This window comes from Ixodes scapularis, unplaced genomic scaffold (assembly GCF_016920785.2).
Source record: "Ixodes scapularis isolate PalLabHiFi unplaced genomic scaffold, ASM1692078v2 PGA_scaffold9__187_contigs__length_104089568, whole genome shotgun sequence".
In the NCBI taxonomy this organism is placed as follows: domain Eukaryota; kingdom Metazoa; phylum Arthropoda; class Arachnida; order Ixodida; family Ixodidae; genus Ixodes; species Ixodes scapularis.
In genome coordinates, this window is record NW_024609884.1 from 38496627 (window position 1) to 38515862 (window position 19236).

A 19236-nucleotide genomic window follows, 5' to 3' on the forward strand; every position below is an offset into this window, starting at 1 on the left:
ACAAATGGCGCAGCAATCACATCACTGGGCTTTTTAAATTGTAAGCTAGACTAGAAAAATGGCACTAATCTAACAAACTGACTCTTTTTGCCTAACCAAAGGTGAAATAGTTCAATCAACCATACACAGGTTCTGTAAATGTGAGGATAATGATATGGTTGCACTCCAAAGAAAGCCACAACAGAAGCCTTTGCACTTACTGCTTTTGTGTAAGGAGGTCAGGCAGACATTTGTGAATAGCAGGGTCTGAATAGACAATGGCCTGGAACAAGTACTTGTTCACTAGCTCCCAGGACAAGCCATACTTATTAAGGTCCAGCGTCACCTGCACAACAGAAGTCATACTAATTTAAACTCTTTCTCAAAACGAGCTTTAGACGATTTTATCTAGGCCTTACTCAGGGACGTGCACAATAAAGAAAAAATAGGTGCACAGTTCAGCCACAAGACAGATCTGATGTTTTTATTCCGCGAGTTTGTTGGTTTTGATGCGATATAGAAGGTCCAACAGAATAGGCAGTCGAGCATGTTGGTACACCCTTGGACAGTGTCAGCTGAACTTGCGTAGCTCTAAGCTGTACATACAGCTGCATCAGGTGAAAGTGAAAAACTAAAAGGAATTGCAAATAAAGTGTGCGTACAAAGGTTCTGAAGGCACCACTACTACTACCATACCCCTCTATGACGCTTCAATTGGACGCTTTTTATATGCCACATGAATTGTCATTACACTTTTTCACATTGCTCATACTGCTTTCGTCCAGTTACAGATTAGGACAATTGCAAAGACACAAAGGAATTTGGAAAGCTTCAGTTTTCCAGAGTGTAAAAAGTTCAATTTCCTGAGGGAGAGAAGCGTTCAGCAACAGTGTACAAAGTACAGCATGTGGCAGAGAAAATAAAAACTCATCCAACACACTGACCCACTTTATTACTAGAGTAAGAATACACAGAGAGAAATTAGTAAATAAACATTTGTCTGCGATGATATTTAAAGGAGCTGTGCAACGATTTTAACGTTGAAAGAATTGGCATCTTCTACTTTTGACATTGTTTACCTTGTCACAAAGGACAGAAAACACACCTTCCTTCGAAATGTTGCGATTCCGCCGCGTAATCACGAGGCAAAAATTAGAATATTCCCCAACCTGCAGCTGCGAGCGGCGGCCATGAGAACCACGCGGCATGACGTCAATGGGGGTCTTGCACAAAAATAGAAAGTTGCGCGAATACCTGCTCGATAAAAGGTAACTGTTCTATAAAACTTGTCGTTCTAACATAAATATAAATTGTCAAAAACCTGGTATCATCGACAAAACTTTTATTATACAAAGTTTTAGTGGCGCCATCTATCCTAGGTCCACAAAACCGTCAGCTCTATCTGCTACTGCAAACAGCCGCCAGAAGCCGGAGGGGGACGGGGATGGCCGGACCCGGATAAGACTTTCCTCCTTTCACAATATTGTTCGCGCTGCACCAGCATGTGGTCATGCGGTCGCGAGCGAATGAGTTCTCGCTGTTCACAGATGGCTCTAAAGAGAAGACTTCAGCGGAACCCTGCGTAACCCCCGTTGACGTCACAGTGCACTTGACTCGGAAGATGGTGAAGGAGTTGAGAGGTGCCGAAAACCTCAATCTTTGTCTATTTTTAAAATAAAAACTAGGACATACAGGCAAGTGATTTTTTGTTCTTTACTTCAAAAAGGTTGAGGCATTAACTCCCAAATCATTTAAGAAAAGCACGGAAATTGTTGCACAGCTCCTAGGTTGATATCAATAACTCATTGGACACAAATATTAGATAAAGCAGTGCCCAATGGAAGCCTGAAAACGTTTTGAGGTACCCAAACTGAACCGATTGATCTCAAATGCTTGTTAGATAGCATTAAAAAAGAACAAGAGGAGTGCCTAATGACAGCTTGAGGAGGTTTTGTTTCAGGTATTGAAACCAAACATGCCGAGCAAATTAACAGGAACTGCCACACTTGCAAGCAAATGTCATCTCATCTCAGTTGAACTACTTCCCTGCCAAAGGAACCGCTAGTACAGTCCCCTGCAATATGAAAGATTCATTCGCCTATTCAGTTTATGCATTGGTGTTAAGCCCACACATGCCAGACACAGTTTTGAGGGAGGGGGAAGAACAGAGATTAATTAATTTATCTGTACTAAAAAATGTTTTCCTTGTCAAAGCGAATTTGGCAGATCCATCTTAAAATGCATTCTCTAATGGGTCTTTCATATTGCAGGGGGGGTGTACCTCATGGGCCATGGCCAGTGTCTTGCAATTTCAATTACTGGCTAAGGCTCTACATCCCCTCCTAAAGAAGGACACACATCTAAATTTTATCGAGGAAGCAACCTTAAAATATAAATGGTACACAAAATACAACCCGCTTGGTTGTGGCTAGCTGTGCCACTAGTTGTGGAGTGCGACTAAATGCAAGAACCCTGTATAGAGCTTGGCCCTTACAACTAGTGAATAAACTGCATTGTGCACTAAGTGACAAGCCAAAAAACACAATGTAAGCACTGAAAATAAAAAAATAAAAAATTACAGTAGGACGTTTAAGCAAGAGTGGAACGTGATAGCTAAACATATAAGCCACCGCTAGTTCCCAAGCACTGCAAGCATGTCTGCGTGGCCTAGTTGGTACCATGTTTGGCTCGCAACCGAACGGTCGCTAGTTTGAATCCTGCCTCCGCCTAAAATTCTTCAAATTTTTTCTTTAAGGCATATTGATTACTTTATAAAGGAAATAATTTGAGACATAAGGTGACCTTCAATTTGCATTACAGGTCACGTTTTAATCACTTTCATTCCACACGTGACATCACGTGAGCGTTGTGGGGGTTGTTTAAAATTCCCGTGCGAGGTCATGCAGCTGCGACGTCGTGACCCTATCGACCAATCAGGATTTTCCCATCTCACCGCTGCCGACGTCGGCTTTTCTACAACACAAGCTCCTTAAAGCAATCGATTAAAAAAAAAAAAAAAAAAAAAAAAAAATCATGTTCATGGTTGAAAAAACCTTGAGACTGCGGGTAAACGACACAACACTAAAAAGTCTCTATAATGTTCCCCATTTTTTTGAAAAGACAGCCCACCAGCCAAAAGTGAGGGTCACAAGGGATGGTCGTACCAGCTCCTCGAGCAGAGGATTCAATTCCTCCCAGGCGTGCCGCAGCTTGGTGTACTCGGCGACGAGCGAGTCCTCGAGTCGTGACCCGTGGGAGCTTTCCGTCGACGTGGTGGAAGCCACCACATGGTGCAACATGCGTAGGCGTGACTCGACAATGAACAATTGCGCCTGGTACTTGAGGCACTGCAGAAGCCGATGGGGGTCGCGCCGACGCAAGCGTGACACCATGCTGCGCACTTGGGCTTCCGAGGGCGTGGCCCGCTCGTCCCGAAAGGCCGCTACCTGCCGGGCAAGGGCTTCGCCCAGGCTCAGCCCTGCCTGCTGGTAGGCTTGGTGTAGGGCTTGCTTCACACCCTGCCAGCACTGCCGAAGCTCCTGCTGCTCCCGCACCACCTCTGCCTCCGGCGCCCTGTGGGCAAGCAGAGACTGCAGCTGCCTCCACAGCAAAGAGTGCTCTCGCTACAAGCTGGATCGGCAGCAAGCCTAGTGATGCTAGTCAAACAGAACATTCTAGTGGGTGGGGGAGGGTGGGGGGGGAGTCATTAAACATCTTTTAGTAGCAATGACGCTTCTAGCTGTGCAACATTCTCACTAACTAGACTTAGGTCTCTCACCTCAGAAGTGATCCCACCACAAGTTCTAATACTCATCTTTTTCAGACGTTTACCCTATACTAAAAGGCGATGGCTGAACATCGAAGTACAAAAGACACAATACTGCATGTCCCAATTTGAGTGTTAAAAAAAAAAAAAAAAAGATCTAGTTAGATATTATTACTGTCAGATCCATCGAACTATGTAAAATCCTAAAAAACAAATTTCTCTATCTTCTATAGCAACTATTCCAGATCTTAAAAATAGGAGGAAAAATTTAGTATGGCAAATACAGTTTAATGTTTGTGCGACAAGGCTATCGCACCGATTTATAGCATTCCTTTAATACCTCTGCCACCTTCTGACAGAAAAATAGGTTGCCATGGCTCGTAAACGGTGTTGTTCATTCACTTGCTGCTCTAAACAGATGGATGGTCGTAAAGAAATCAAGCACGCCTCTTGGGCACAAAGAAATGCCAAAGGCTCCCATTCTAGTTACTGCCCAAGATCATCTGCATTTAGTCTGCTCACCTCCAGCCTGGGTACGGCTCACACATGCACGCTGAGGCCTCTAGCTCATCAGCCATGTTCAGCAGCTCCTTAGGCAAGGTGCCATCCCTCAATGCAGACAGATCAATCTGCAATCAACAAACACACCAACTTAGAGGAATGCCCCATATCATCCTATCTGATGCAGTCATATCTTGTACCAATACGTGGAACAGCCGAACATGCTAGGATACCAAGGAATATAGTAAGGGACAATTAGAGCTACTCCAGCACAGCGGACAGACAGGCAAGCTGACGCGCCCCATGGTGCATTGCACTTCCCTCTACGCTGTTAAGGGGGGATGCTGGTCTTTAACTTTGTTCTTTATTTTTCGTTTATCGTGCTGAAATTATACGGATGTATTTCTCAGTGGGGATTTCAAATATGCAATTAGCTTTACTAGATTCAAAGTTATCAAAATTTTTAATTTCAATTAGGTTCTCCTTACAGGCCATTAGCGTAAAATTCTTCAGAATATATCAGAAATTTTTATAGAACTGCACTCACCAAGACATGTTTTGTGCAGTGATGCTATTTTAAACCTGATTGAAGGATATTACATTGGTAAAAAAGACAATTTGCAATCAAGTTGCCCAAAACGGGAGGCTATATTTTTTTAGAATAATTAATTAAAATTATTGTACGACATATAAGCAACAAATATAGCATCACCGCACAAAGCATGTCTTGGTGAATGCAATTCTATAAAAATTGCTGATATATTCTGAAGTATTTTACGCTACTTATAAGGAGGACCTAATTAAAATTACAAATTTATTGATAACTAAGGATCTAATAAAGCTATCTGAAAACTAATTGCAGATTTGAAATCACCACTGAGAAATACATCAGTATACTAAATTTCAGCACGATAAATAAAAACTAAAAAACAAAGTTAAAGACAAGCATCACGGTCTCAGATAAACTGGTCCATCTTTTAGCTGGTTGTCAGTCTCTCCACCAAACGGGGCCTTTCAACCTCTCTGCCCACCTGCTACACTAACGCAGCTCATACTGCCTCCGACCACCTACATCAATGTGCTAACTGTACACAATGAAATTTGCAAGCCAAACAATGTCCGTGGCACTCATGACTCAAATAATGAAGTTGCTCTCTCAATAACAACTGCAGTAGTAAAACAGGATAAAAACTTCTCATTCATACAACTTTCAATATGAATAATATTTTCCAGGTTTTACCAAGGCAAAACCACGAAGAAAGGGACCAGATTCAAATGCAAGAAAACAAAAAACAAGCTGCACAAAAAAAAGTTTAAAACAGACAAACAAAAACTCATTGCTACTGAAGTTTGCTGCTATCTGGTGGAGTTCCATTCCAATATTCTGAGAAACTAAAAACTTGTTTCAGAAAAAGCAAGGCCACTGTGATGCTGGCAAATTAGGCTCCACTTACATCTTCACCTAAGAGTTCCTCCGAAGGCAGATTATCTCTGCATTCACTGCACACCCAAACAGCTTCCTAAAAATACACATAATAATTATAAGTCAGTAAAACAAAAGTAACTTTGCAACATTGTTGAGAAGTATGCAAATTCAACTTACCGGCCCAAAAAAATCCACTCCATCTTTGTTTTCCAACCCTGACAACAAACACGGTAAAACAAACTAGGTTAGATGAGGGTGCAACCACCAAGAGGAAGAAAGAAGAAGCAACCAAAATCACACAAGGCAATCTACAAAGCAGACAATATTTTTCAGGCAAGTCTCAGGGAACCCTTACCACTTCTGAGCAAGAGCCAAGTTAAAAACCCGTCCCCCCACTTCCTATTTTATCTTGGGCTCTTCCCTTCTCTCCACCCAAATTCCTGTGGGTCCTAGAGCTAATCCCCCTGTAAAGGAGGAACGATTTCCTCCTTCTTGGGAAAGGGCGTTAAAATCGAAGGGATATTTCCTCCTTTCTGTTTGCATCATCCTTTAAGATTTGTTTTTTGTGAGACATCTAGAAAGAGTAAAGAGCATTTTCCTATGCCCAACAGAGGTTTCCCCTCACTGCGATACCAACTAAACATTCCCCAGCTCAAACAAAAAAAATGCTTACTGGCTGTTTCCTCATCACAGTATGCGTCTGAGGACAAACACACTTACCAAGCACACTCCAAACAAAAAATGTATAATGAAGCTTACGAGTGGCTACACTACGCAAGTTCACGGAAGAAAAAACAGGAAAATTCATCCCTATTACTATGGACTTTTTTGTTTTACCCTTGCCCCCTGCCCTGTAGTTTACATATCTAATGTCTGGGACGAAACAAAATTAAGTTATTATAACACGGGAACAAAAAGGCTCAAGGTACACCTAAGCACTTCTTATGAGTTGTGAATGCGAAAGCAAGAACGCCCTTCTTTAATCTGCGGCATGCAACACGCTGACCTTGGGCGTGGAATGGTGGAGCCGCTGCCTCGCGGACACGCAGCGCCATCGGGTGAGCGATTGTTCAAACTGTCGCGAGCCTTGCGGCGCGAGGAACGAACAGACAGCAACGTAGTTCCCAGCAGAACGAACCCCTTGGGTTATTCTATGGGTCGTATATATTGCCACGTGCCAAACGCAGTGATCAGTGATAGCACAACAGTGTGATAACACAGTCAGGATGACACCTCACAAACTGACGCGCAGCGGCCAATGGGAGCCTTGTCAACACATGCCAGCCAATGGGACAGAAGCGTAAAAGGTGCCGTTGGCTAGCTTTGCGCGTGGATTCATTAAGGTGCCGTTTTGCATGGTTTCAGAGCTGATGACGTCGGCTCGCTCCATGAGACAGTTAAGGCTTTCACATTAATAAGTAAATGTAGAAGAGGCAAAAGTAGACGTTAAACGCAAACACTAGAGTCACTGGATGGGTTTCCAGAGTTCCAAAGCTCCCTTTATTGTGGACAGGGCAACGCCATCTTAAACCATTTGCCAGTGGAGTTTGTTCTTGGCCACTCTACTACGAGTGAACTTTTTGAAATTTGTAGCGAGGTTTTATAAAAACAATTTCAGATACACTGACATTTTCCTTTGCCTGCAACTGGTCAGTTATCCAATTGCCAACCAAGCTTTATCAATCCCTAATAACTGAACTTGCAAACTTGCTTTTTCACTTCTGTTTTCAGACAAAAATTATGTTTTCTCAGATGAAAAAGAGCCAGGTGAATGAGTACATGGGTGCAACGTTCCCACTAAGTGGCGCCACTCGTGGCACTGAATTTTGGCACTGGTGGCAGAATTAAAAAGTCAGTCTTAAAACAAAACCAAAAAAAAGACAATTTTTTTTTTTTTAGATTGGTGCAAATTAGAAAAGGTGAGCAGATGATTGCACATGCAGATTTAGTCACTGAAATGAACAAGAAATGCTTCATGATGCATCACCGCGATCTAGATGTAGCAAATTCAGAATGGATCCAAATTTCCAGACCCTAGTGTAACGACTGTGCTGCCAACCACAACAAATAAAAAGATTGCTGGCAAAGAGAAAAGGAATACGATACCCTGGGCTCCTATCTCGTGACTAGTGAACACCTTGCGGTCGCATGAAAAGAGCGAAAAAGTTTTCCCGCATAGCAAAGCTCCAGAAATTCAAGATGGCAACTGCCCTAGTAAAAAGGTCGACACGGCTCAAAGAAGCCACAAATATTCTAAACTTATATTCTGCAGTAATGCTATAGTAAGACTGACCAGTGGGGGATCCAACTGGGTAGGGTTTGGAACAGATAATGCAAGCAGGCAGGCTGTCCTTAGGTCCACAAGCAGAAGTCAGTGTTGGTGGCAACCCAAGTGGATCTGCATCCTGAAACAAGCATCCAACACCAGAAGCTTATCAGGCAACTACGCACACAGGAGGAGACTCACTTGTCCAAAGATTCCTTGCAGAGTGGCCCACCTCCCACAGAATAACACGACTAAGTGAATGCACAGAGAAAGTGAGGAAGAGGAGGAGATGACAGCGCGTGGGGAGATCAGAACGCCGAGCTCTGGTTGGAATGATTAGTTGGTCGACCTAAAGCTAGCTGCTGCCTTTCTCTCCACTGCACTTGTCGAATGTGTTCAAATGCAAGAACCAGCTGCCGGACGCCAGTGTTCCGCGTTTCAACGCGTTCAACTAAGCAGTGGCGACAAAGGCCGCCTTTGTCCCCACTGTTTTGTCGAACGCATTCAAATGCGAAAGCCAAACGCCAGACGCCAGCGTTTTGCGTTCAACATGTTCGACGAGTGCAGTGGAGAAAAAGGCAGCTAGCTTTAGGTCTATCAACTAATTATTCCAACCAGAGTTCAGCATTCTCACGTCCCTGCACGCTCTCGCCTCCCTCTCTCAGTTTCTCGGCGCATAGATATCATTCATCTTAATATCGCCTTGAAGTTTCACAAATATTTTTTTTAAAACCTGAAGAGATATGATTCAAAAAGCACAACTATGTAAAGGATCATGTCGGTCATCTAGGTAGGTCATGCTAGACCAAAAATTATCTTAAAAAAAAGCACTTGAAATTAAAAAAAAAAAAATTATTATTCTGAGATAATGATAGCGACTGATGCAGACGTCAGGGCATGAGTGTAATGTGGCAATTACAAAAATAATCACATTAAACTCACTAGTCACTACTTCAAATATTTTTCTTAGCCGACACATTTCAAGCAGATTTGTAGATGTTGTCACAGGAGTTCATGGCATTTGCATACCTTCAGAGTTCAGAGAAACCAAATCGGGGAAATTTCCTATGCCTGGGGGGTGGGTTAGCAGTTTTTTTTAAAGAAATTTTGACAATGAATTTACATGAGGACAACTTCATTACATTTGTATTGCACTGCTCATGCTAGCGAGATACACCTGGGTCTCGCTATCATTGCTGCCCTCTGTTTTCCTCGCTATCATTACTGCCGTCTGTTGCAAAGACAAAAACTCCTTGTTCAAGTGTAGGCAGGGGGTTAATTTGTGTTTTCCGGGAGATTTTCTCATCAATCTAACAACCGTACGAAATGGTCAAAATTCGGGAGCCTCCGGGGTAATACTGGAGACATGGCAAATATGCATTTGCTAAATTAAAAAAAAGAAAAAAGATGGTTAGCATTATTTAGTTTCAAATGTACCGTAGAATACCGTGCATTCGCCCATACCACACCAAGCGCCCATAACCAAATTTGTAAGATCTAAGAATATATGCGCAGTACATTGATATGTAAAACTGATGACCGGACAAGCGCCCATCCCCCATGTTTTCACGATTATCTCTAAATTTTGAGTGAGCGCTTGCCCGGTATTTTACGGTAAGTTTTCTAAAACCTACCATAAAAAGAAAAAAAATTGTGACATTTTTGAGTTTTACTTGCTACTTGCAACCCCATCACATTTTTGAGTCTGAATCGCTCGCCACCTGCAGCCCCATCAGCTACTATAACCCAACGTCAGGACGCAGTGGACACTATAAGCCATCCTAGCCAATCACGCTCTGTGAACGTAGCCCATAATACGCTTTCCACTTGTCGCTGTGCCCCCGTCATGGTCACGTGACATTCGCATGGCCTTAGGTTACTCATAGTATCCGCTACACTAGTACGTAAGGTGAAACGGAGTACAACATCTCTTTGGGATCGGACTTTCAATGCTCTTGTGTCTTATTTGTGGTTATCTCGGGCCCTCGATAGCTTGAACTTGCCAGCGAATAGTTTGAAACAAAATTTAGTTTCCCAAACTCTGTAATTTTTCTGTTATGGCCTAGTGCGGTGACGGTCTCCAAATACTTGAATGGAATGTGCCACTTAAGACAAATGTTTAAAAAGGGGTACATTTTTAGGTCATTAGTTTGCTAATTACCGCATTAAAATCATGTTCAGACATTTACTGCAGTTGATAAAATTATCCTGAAGACAATGTTCCTTTCATTTTTCTTTTCAAAAATAATGTTTCAGTTTAAAAAAAAAAGAAGAGATATTCTAAATTTCACAAAAAGACAACAGGATAGACCTCTTACAAAAAAAGTACAACACCCATACTTGTTTTCACCTCAAGAATCATAGAAAATAAAAGTTTGGTTCCTCCCAGGGCATTGCTAATTTTTCTATTATTTTATCAAAACACACATTTCAAATCCAAATAGCATCATTATTTTCTCTGACAACCAAACATTGTAGATCTACCTTGCGCAACGTACAGGTGACAACGCGCAACCGGGGATGCCCCATCTTAGTTGTCCACTGTTTATTAAGAGTGCTGTCTTGGCGTTTGGTTTGCATTTAGTTCCAATCATTGAGTCGGAAGGCATGGACTTCAGGCTCAGGTCTGATAAAACACTAGACGAGCAAGAATTAAAATTTTGCAACCACAGTGATGGAAGCAGCATTTGAACATTTTGTAGCAGGTTCTGTAGCATTCAAAATAATGGTATGGAGCAGCCACTGATGCTTTTGGAGCAGACGCAAATGTAAAAAAAAAAAAAAAAAAAAGGATTGCATATCTAAACAAGTTTGTCTATGATAATATTTGCCAGTTCCTCTTTGATACTGAAGGATATTGCTTATCACATTTTGTGCTAAAAATAAATAGGATGCAAAAGAAACAGATAGCCTTTTTTTTTAAAATAAGGCTCTGGTCAGAGCGGGGTCCATTTAAAACGAGTACTAAAAATGATTGAAAAATAAATCATAGCTCAATCCTTCACTTGCGATAAAGCCTCCCTCCCATCCCCGTTCTACACTCGGTAGCTTAATTGGTCTGTAAATATAATTTCTGCAAAATGCCAGCAAAAACCAGCATATCCACTAAACCAATAAAAACGCGTCCCCAAAGTTTTATGAACCTGTCATACTCAAAACTCTAATATCATAAACTACAAAAACAACCACTGACAAATATTATGAAAGCCTATACTTGTGCTTTAAATGTGACACTGCCCTTCAGCGGCGTTGGAACTAGAGTTAGCTGAAATTTCTCTGCTCCTTCATTTAGCAGCTGTACAAGAACTACCGTGTTTATTCAAAAATAGAGACCAGTGTTTTTTTGTTTGTTTTTTAACTTTTTTGTCGGCTGTCTTTTTTTTTTTTTAGTTGCCATTAGGGGTAAATATGCAATAAAGACAAAGAAAGTCGATCTGTAATAATCCTCAGAATTAATTCAGTGCCTATTGTTCTAACCCTCCAACAAATCAGCCGCTGCTCCTAGCACTCCGGTGCAAAGCGGTGAAGCCCAACGCATGCACGCTCACGTGTGGCGAGATGTGGAAAAGGTTGACGGGAGCGGTGCAAGTGCCACGGTACTCTGCAGCCATGACACAAAGGCATGTGGCAGACATGATAATCGAAGGATTTCACCCGGACCACGAGATCCTGGTTCTGTCCTATTACAGTATACCACCATCCTACTAGTTCACAAAGTTTTCTCGAGATTTTTTAGTTCCTGACCTCGCAGACATCGTCTGGTAATGTAGACGATGTCGAGAATCAACTGGCCGGCGCATCAACCGGCGAGAGCGATTGACCAGCAATCCCTATACTTTGTTTCACCCGAAGTCGACACTACAGCCGACTCTACAAGCCAATGGGACCAATCAAACAGCACAAAAGCGCAACATCATGGCGTTCATCTTCTTGTGCGTGTTTTTTTCATCGGCTAAACAAATCGGGTGCAGTGAATGCCCCGTGACTCGTGCTTTTAGTATGTTTGTTCGAGGTTGTATCCGTTCGAGCTTTCGATTGTGCTCAGACCTAAGATGAAACAAATTATATGGCGAGTAGAGACCACCATGAAATATATTCATAGCAGTTTTTTGCTTCTACTTTTCTAAATATTAGGGCCAACCAATATTAAATTATTTTTACATTTTGCTTTGAGCCCATCCTCGCATAGCTATGGCACAATTTTGAGCGAAAATGACGCTTTGGCACAAGATGTAGCAGACCTTTGTTCATGGCGCAGTTTGGTGCAAATGGCGCAGCACTTCCATCACTGCAACCACCAATGCCACATGATCAGGTTTTGAAAATGATTTGTGGTACAGTCTCTAACACCTTGGAAAAACCCTATAAATTTTTGCATGTCTCTTAAAGTTAGCTTGAAAAAGGGCACTGAAGTGGTTGTCGGTGTTTAAAGGAAAGCTGAAGTGGTTTTCGAATTGGAAAAACAAAGTTTAAGTGCAGGCACCTTAGAAATAATCTGTGTAAAGTGTTATTAGTAGGAGCGATCCAATTACAATTTACAATTTTGCCAGAGCTCCACCCCTGCCGTCCCCCCCCTAAGAGAAGGAGAGGAAGACTAGTGAAAGAGATGTCATCAGTGGTGTCAGGTGACTCTTGCCCGCCTTTCTGCTGGCTCGGAGATGCTGACAACGATGTCAATGTTTTTGACAGATAGTAAATGGCACAGAGGTTTGTTGCATGCCCTGCGACGTCTGCTCCTTTTTTAGAATAAAAGTGGCTTACGTTGAATTCTGCCTGAATTCAGTGTGATAATCAAATTCAGGAGACAAAAAGCTACAACAGACTGCTCCTAATTCAGTTTTGTTTTTTTATGGTTCAGTTTTCCTTTAAATTTATGGTTGTAATGCACAACAGAGGTAACCCAAAAGGTACTGGGCTAGTTTAGTTCAAAAAGATAATTCGTTTGATGACATCACTTTGACTAGTCTTCCTCTCCTGCCCTTGGGTGGCAGCAGGGGCAGAACTATGGCAAGATTGTAATTAGACTGTTTTTTTCCAATTCGAAAACCACTTCAGCTTTCCTTTAAACACCGACAACCACTTCAGTGCCCTTTTTCAAGCTAACTTTAAGAGACATGTAAATATTTATAGGGCTTTTCCAAAATGTTATAAACTGTACCACAAATCCTTTTCAAAACCTGATCAAGTGGCATTGGTGGTTGCAATCAAATTTGGGGGTTTTACGTGCCAAACCAACGGCAGGCATCTGGCACGCCCCAGCGGAGAACTGAAGATTAATTTCGACCACCAGGGGATCTTTTGACGTGCAATCGAAAGCTTGGTTACAAGGCGTCTTCTCCGCAATAAGCCTCCGTCAAATTGCGGGCACCTCGGCCGGGATTCGAACCCGCCACATGGGGATCCGTAGGCCAACGCTCTCGCCTCGGAGCCACCGAGGTGGCTGGTGGTTGCAATATTTTAATTCTTACTCATCTAGCGTTTTATCAGACCTGAGCCTGAAGTCAATGCCTTCCAACACAATGATTGGAACTAAATCCAAACCAAACACACTGCACATGTGCGAGAAACTGAACAAATATTTTCTCTTCTGAAATTCTCAGAACCAGGAGCACGCATGCCCTAGCACAGAATTTGTATGAGGCAATCAACCACATTGTCAGAGAATTTGTCATTCCTACAATTTCTTGCGGCACGAATGGCTCTTGTTATTCTTTCTAACGGTTTATAAAGTGCTTCAAATGCATGCATCAAAGCACTAACCTTTAAAAGAAGCTACCAATAAGCAGCGCACACTCTCTGACCATATCACAGGGTATGAAGCTGCACAGCCTAGCAAGGTATCAAGGTGATAAGAAAGCCCTAGCAAAGATAAGGCAACACAGAGAAGTACAGCTTGCATAAAGGCAAGATACTCACATTCAATGAAAGAGCAGTAAGCAATCTTTTTTTTTTTTTTTTTCATATCCCGTCAACTTTTTCGTTTTGCACTTTTGCTTTCCAGATAATGACTCACACTTTGGTACTTACACGAAATGACAAGACTAAGAATGTGCTCGCATGTTACTTCCTACATTCCGTTTCACCTACAATGTACCACAGCAGACGCTACGAGCCATTGGAGCCGATCCAATGCCGTGAGAGTGTCACATGGCTTTCGGGGGGGGGGGGGGGGGGGGGGGGGGGCACAGCGACGTGCAGGTTGCGCAGTCATGCGAAACATTCATGGCACTGGATTGGCCCGTAGCATCTGCCACAGTTCACTATAAGGTGAAACAGAGCATAGTAGCTCCAGACAAGGCATGATAGCAATCACAGCCGGTAAAAAGAGCTTGAAAAGAGACTCTAGGATGCCTCAGAGTGGCAGCCAATGTTTCCCAACGTGGGCTGCCACTCAGGCTTTTTGAGCTTGTTGTACAAGTGGCAAAATAATTCACTTTGCAAAGCGTATGGGATGCACTTCTGCACATTGATTAAACATGAAGCTGAGGCTTGCCAGTTTTTGATTGGCCATGGCGGCTATGCTCAAGAATAGAAGAGGAATACCGTGACATCCTGAAAAATAGCACCCTCCCCCCCCCCTTTCCCAGGAGGCCAAATTTAGTGCAAAAGGAAAGTGGGCTAGCTTTTGGTCTATAATCCAAGAGTTGGGTAAAATGCTCAACTTGGATGCCCACCCTTGCACGCCTACATCAGCTGTCGAGACAAGTGTTGTGTCATTTGAAAGACAAAGGAAGAACTTTGTTTACTTTCTCTCTCTCGTCTTCTAAGTTGACAAAGGAGCAACTGCTGTTATAGTTAAAACTCTGATAGCTCACCCCCAGCACAAGTTTTCTAAACACAAGTATAATGCAATTTCTAGGGGTGGCCTATTTTTCTACGCTTCATTTCTGGAATAAAAGACTGGACAGAAAAGAACACTACTAGGCAATTTGTCGAGGGCAAGTTTCTCTCGAAATATTACAAGGCAATAAAACTCAACATCCATTCTATGATCAATTCCACTTGATTTCATGAACATGTTTTGGCATTAGTTTTGTTAGGCGTGTTAGATTATGTGAGGTATTTATATATGCGAGATTATGAAAACACGTTTTCCTGGGTAATGACGATTGATGAAACATACAAAATGACACGGGCAAGGTCCTTCGAACTGTTTTGTGCTATTTGTTGAACCTCCTCATTGTTTCAAGTGCTAAACATGTTGCGTCACCATCAGTAAGTTTGCCCTTTTCAGAAACATTTTTCTCCTATGTCGTGCAGTATGTACTGAACAAGTGCACGGTGTGGCCCAGAACAAACGAAGGCAATGTATGGGTCACCCCTGCTATCTTTATCAATAACGGCCCATCTATTGCACACATTAAGCATCTGCTGCAAAAAAATACACAAAGAAAAATGGTTTTGCATAATTTGATGAACATTCCAAATATCTAAGCTCATGTATAACACAAAAAAAAAAAAAAAAATGTAACAGAAGTCAATCTCAACAATGGAGATGCAAACTATCAGTGCAGATCAGAAAACCTACATGTCTTTCTTACACCAGACTACACACAAAGGTTCTGAACACAAACAACTCAACCACACAACACTTCCACAAATATATACATTCACTGACTCATCCCAAGTTAATTAGTCAAAACTAAAGCATGCAAATAAAAGTAGCATTTGGTGATGACAGAATCACCAGTTCACGCAGCTCATGAACTGGTGGAGGTCAAACGAGTTCATTCAAATGCAGGGGAAGACTCAAAGCTTAGTTTTGTCTGCACACAGTCTTAGACTGGTCGCATGGAAGGTAAGTACTAGGATTTTATGCAAAAATGAATTGCCAGCAATACGATGCGGCTCGCGTAACCCTTGCGCGAAAAAAAAATAAATAAAAATACTGACCGCTGCACGTGCAATGTTTGATAGCCGGGGCGCGTGAATTCAACGTCTAGTGCTATAATGGTTTCAATGAGGTAGCGAATGCCGGAAAATAAATGTAATGGGCCACAATATTCTGACAAAGTTGGTGGACCAGAATTATTTTTGCAGGACACACTAGAACACCGTAACACGGCACTAAAAATAGCCTGCGGTATGCATACTACATGCAGCACCAGAAAGAAGTGTTTTAAGATAGGGGAAGAAAACCACCCAGGTATCCCTTACTTTGCATTATTATTTGGGCACAATTCGTGCAATGCATGAGGCAATCCAACTCGTCTTGTATTCCAGAAATGCGCTTTCAATCCTCAAGTCCCGCATCCACAAAATGTAGTTTTCATTTTCTTCTTATTCTACTGGCGTTACTCAACATGCTCTCAATCTAAGAATTAAGAACATCTCAAGAAAATAAGCTCCTAAATTGAAAAATATATATATATATTAATTTACTCTAACAAATGAACCAAAAAAGAAAGGATTACACAGTTACAGGCACTGCACACCACTAGGCATGTTTCTTGAGTTTCGCGATAGATTAAATTGAAAGCTAAAAACGTCAGAACATATTTAACTGTTTGAATACTACAAAGAGGCGGTGGAACCGGGCTGATAATCATCTAGGCCCAAGAAAAAGCACTTGATTCTGTACCTTTTCGTTTTGGCGACTACTGGGATTAGCACTGCCAACTCTAGTAGACATGCCTACGCCTTCAATCGGAGCTTTCGCAGGCGAACGTGCCACCTTCTTGTTTTTTCTCCTCTTGGCTTTCTTCGTCTCCACTGGACTCATACTGGCGCACGACGGTGATTTTCAAGCTTGACCGCAACTATTCCTCTAGGTCTTCACTAGCAGGCAAAATGTAAATACTAGCAGATTCAGACGGCGACTACCAACATGGCGTAAATTCTTATCCCAGAATGCCTTTTCGAACTTTTCAACATTATTTTGCAGATCGCTAACAGTCAGATGGCGCCACTAAATGGAACAAATAGTGCCTCACTGCGCAATCCCCCAATCACCGTAGCCTCAATCAAACAATTATTTTTATTTGTTTAGTTCCAGGAGTCACACAGGTGAAGTTGTTATCGGAAATACAAAATGTTCTAGTTTATTATTCAAGCTAATCGGAAATTTAAAGATGATAACGCCAGGCCGGCCAGGCCGTTTCAGGCAAGGAGGTTGGTTTCAGGGGACGGTTTACCCCAGTTTACCCTTGGGTTTACTACTAACTTTACCCTTGTTTGAGTATGCACCAATCACCCATCATACACTGACTGGAGTCTGGGACTTTGTGATTTCTGCTGACATTGTACTCATTTTAATGATACAAAAGTATATTACATTAGATACTAGAGCCACTAGAGCTAAGGCACTAGGGTCAGAAAGGGTGACAACAGGCAAACTGCGAGTACTAAACAGACAAAATGTGAGCTTTTTTCGCGCTTCTTATGCTACAAAACCAAGTGAGTTAAACCGACCTAGCGAACTTAACGCCTTGTTGACCTGGTTGACCTTGTAGCTTACACAGCTTACATATCGTGCACAAGGAATATCAGTTTCTGCGTACGTGATCGCCCCACCAACTGTGGCCCCACCCTTCTAGAGTAACTCTACCTCACTCTGTTCACTCCGCTCCCTCCCACCCGATTGTGGGACTCCTGGTGCTCCTGGCAACTCCTGGCCTCCTGCGTCGTTGGGTGGCGTTGGTGGCGGCAGTGGCGGTGGTGGCGGCACCGGCGGCAGCGCCAGCAGCACCGCAGCAACCGCAGCACGGCGGCACGCATGGTGCATTTTGTCCGTGTCCCTGTGGTATCGTCATCGTGTGGAATCATCAACAATGGCGGGCTTAGAGCTTCTTTCAGATGAAGGTTATCGGCTGGATGGCAGAAAACCTACCGAGCAAAGAAAAATCGACTGCCGGTTAGGCGTTTTCTCTCAAGCAGATGGATCGGCGTATATCGAGCAGGGTAATGCAAAGGTCCTCGCCGCCGTTTACGGCCCTCACGAACCTCGGGGCAACAGGTCTCGAGCGCTCCACGACCGCGTGCTCGTCAATTGTCAGTTCAGCATGGCCACATTCAGCACATTCGAGAGGAAGCGTCGGCCCAGAGGCGACAAGAAATCTCAAGAGATGACCCTGCACATCCAGCAGACCTTTGAAGCAACCATCCTGACCCAATTGTACCCGCGGTCACAGATCGACATCTTTGTCGAAGTGTTGCAGTCGGACGGCGGTACGCTGAGCGTATGTGTGAATGCAGCCACCCTCGCCTTGATCGATGCTGGAATCGCGCTCAAGGACTACGTGTGTGCCTGCTCCGTCGGCTTCATCGACGGGGTCCCCTTGGTGGACATTAGCTCCATTGAGGAGTCGAACCGGGGTCCCGAATTGACTGTGGCCGTACTGCCCAAGTCGCAGCAGATTGTTCTACTCGAGATGTCCTCCCGGGTCCACGTTGATAACCTGGAGAAGATGCTAGACGCCGCGATGAAGGGTTGTACTGACGTGCATGCCATCTTTGACAGCCGGGTTAAGGAGCACACGGCGCAGGTTGGCTCGAGTATCGGCTGGGAATAAACTGGGCTTGTTTCACAAAGAAAGTTATAGCCCGCGATTATTTATTTTCCGGGCGATGTTATGTAAATTACGAAGCAAATGTACTACTTCATACTCCGCCTATTGTGCTAGCATGCATTCAATTGTTCAACCGTTGCAGCAGTCATTGTCTATTTGATAGCTGGGAAAGAGCAGCAGGCAAATCTGTAGTCTGTCTGGTGCACCACTTTGTTGTTTCTTTGCTCTGTGCTTCGTATCTTTCCAGACGGCTCTGGATATTTCAATATGTGCAGTCCAGAAGGTTTATTGCAGCTGCACTAAAAGAGCCCCAAACTTTCTATGTATCGCAGGTAGTACCGTATTTTCCAAACTATAGTCCACAGGGTCATATTTGGGGTCAGAAATAAGTTTTTGCTTTGATAGTCTGCACCTGGTGCTTAGTCGACACAAAAATCTTCTCATACATAACACACCCTGACAAACGGCTGCTTTCTTGGCTCACAAAAAGGCTTGTATCATACATAAATTGTCGTTAACATACTCTTTAATTCACGAAATTCGTCATGTCAGCGGAAAATTTCAACTTCCAAACATGTAAAGTTTGGAAAATAAGGTATACATGTTTCTGGTACTTTTCAAAGAAAGTACACTAAAATAGTTAGTTGGTTCACACAGGTCGTGATTCACACTTGATGGAGGAGTGCGGAAAAATTAGGTCCGCCAAGTGAACACAAAACTTGGTCATGTGTCTCTAGTTTGGTTGAAGCAAAGGCAGAGGTTTTATTGTTTGTTTTGCAAAGTAATGTGG

General features: G+C 42.9%; 2 protein-coding genes across 2 annotated transcripts in view; one reads left to right on the top strand and one right to left on the bottom strand.

The window, feature by feature from the left end:
* LOC8026252 (protein FAM193A) overlaps positions 1–16790 on the bottom strand; it is a 58281-nt gene extending 41491 nt beyond the window's left edge. Inside the window, exons 1-7 of the mRNA XM_029980793.3 lie at positions 16520–16790; positions 7966–8077; positions 5850–5887; positions 5701–5766; positions 4268–4374; positions 3144–3552; positions 201–325 (exon numbers count right to left, since the gene is read on the bottom strand). Of these exons, the coding sequence (XP_029836653.2) occupies positions 201–325; positions 3144–3552; positions 4268–4374; positions 5701–5766; positions 5850–5887; positions 7966–8077; positions 16520–16660 (998 nt within the window). The 5' untranslated portion in view covers positions 16661–16790. The remainder of the gene's footprint in view (positions 1–200; positions 326–3143; positions 3553–4267; positions 4375–5700; positions 5767–5849; positions 5888–7965; positions 8078–16519) is intronic.
* A 788-nt stretch (positions 16791–17578) lies between these two features.
* Positions 17579–18472, top strand: LOC8026253 (exosome complex component RRP41). Its single transcript, XM_002402524.4, has one exon. The coding sequence runs from the start codon at positions 17709–17711 to the stop codon at positions 18447–18449; it is 741 nt and encodes a 246-aa protein (XP_002402568.2). The 5' UTR covers positions 17579–17708; the 3' UTR covers positions 18450–18472.
* Positions 18473–19236: the final 764 nt, after the last annotated feature.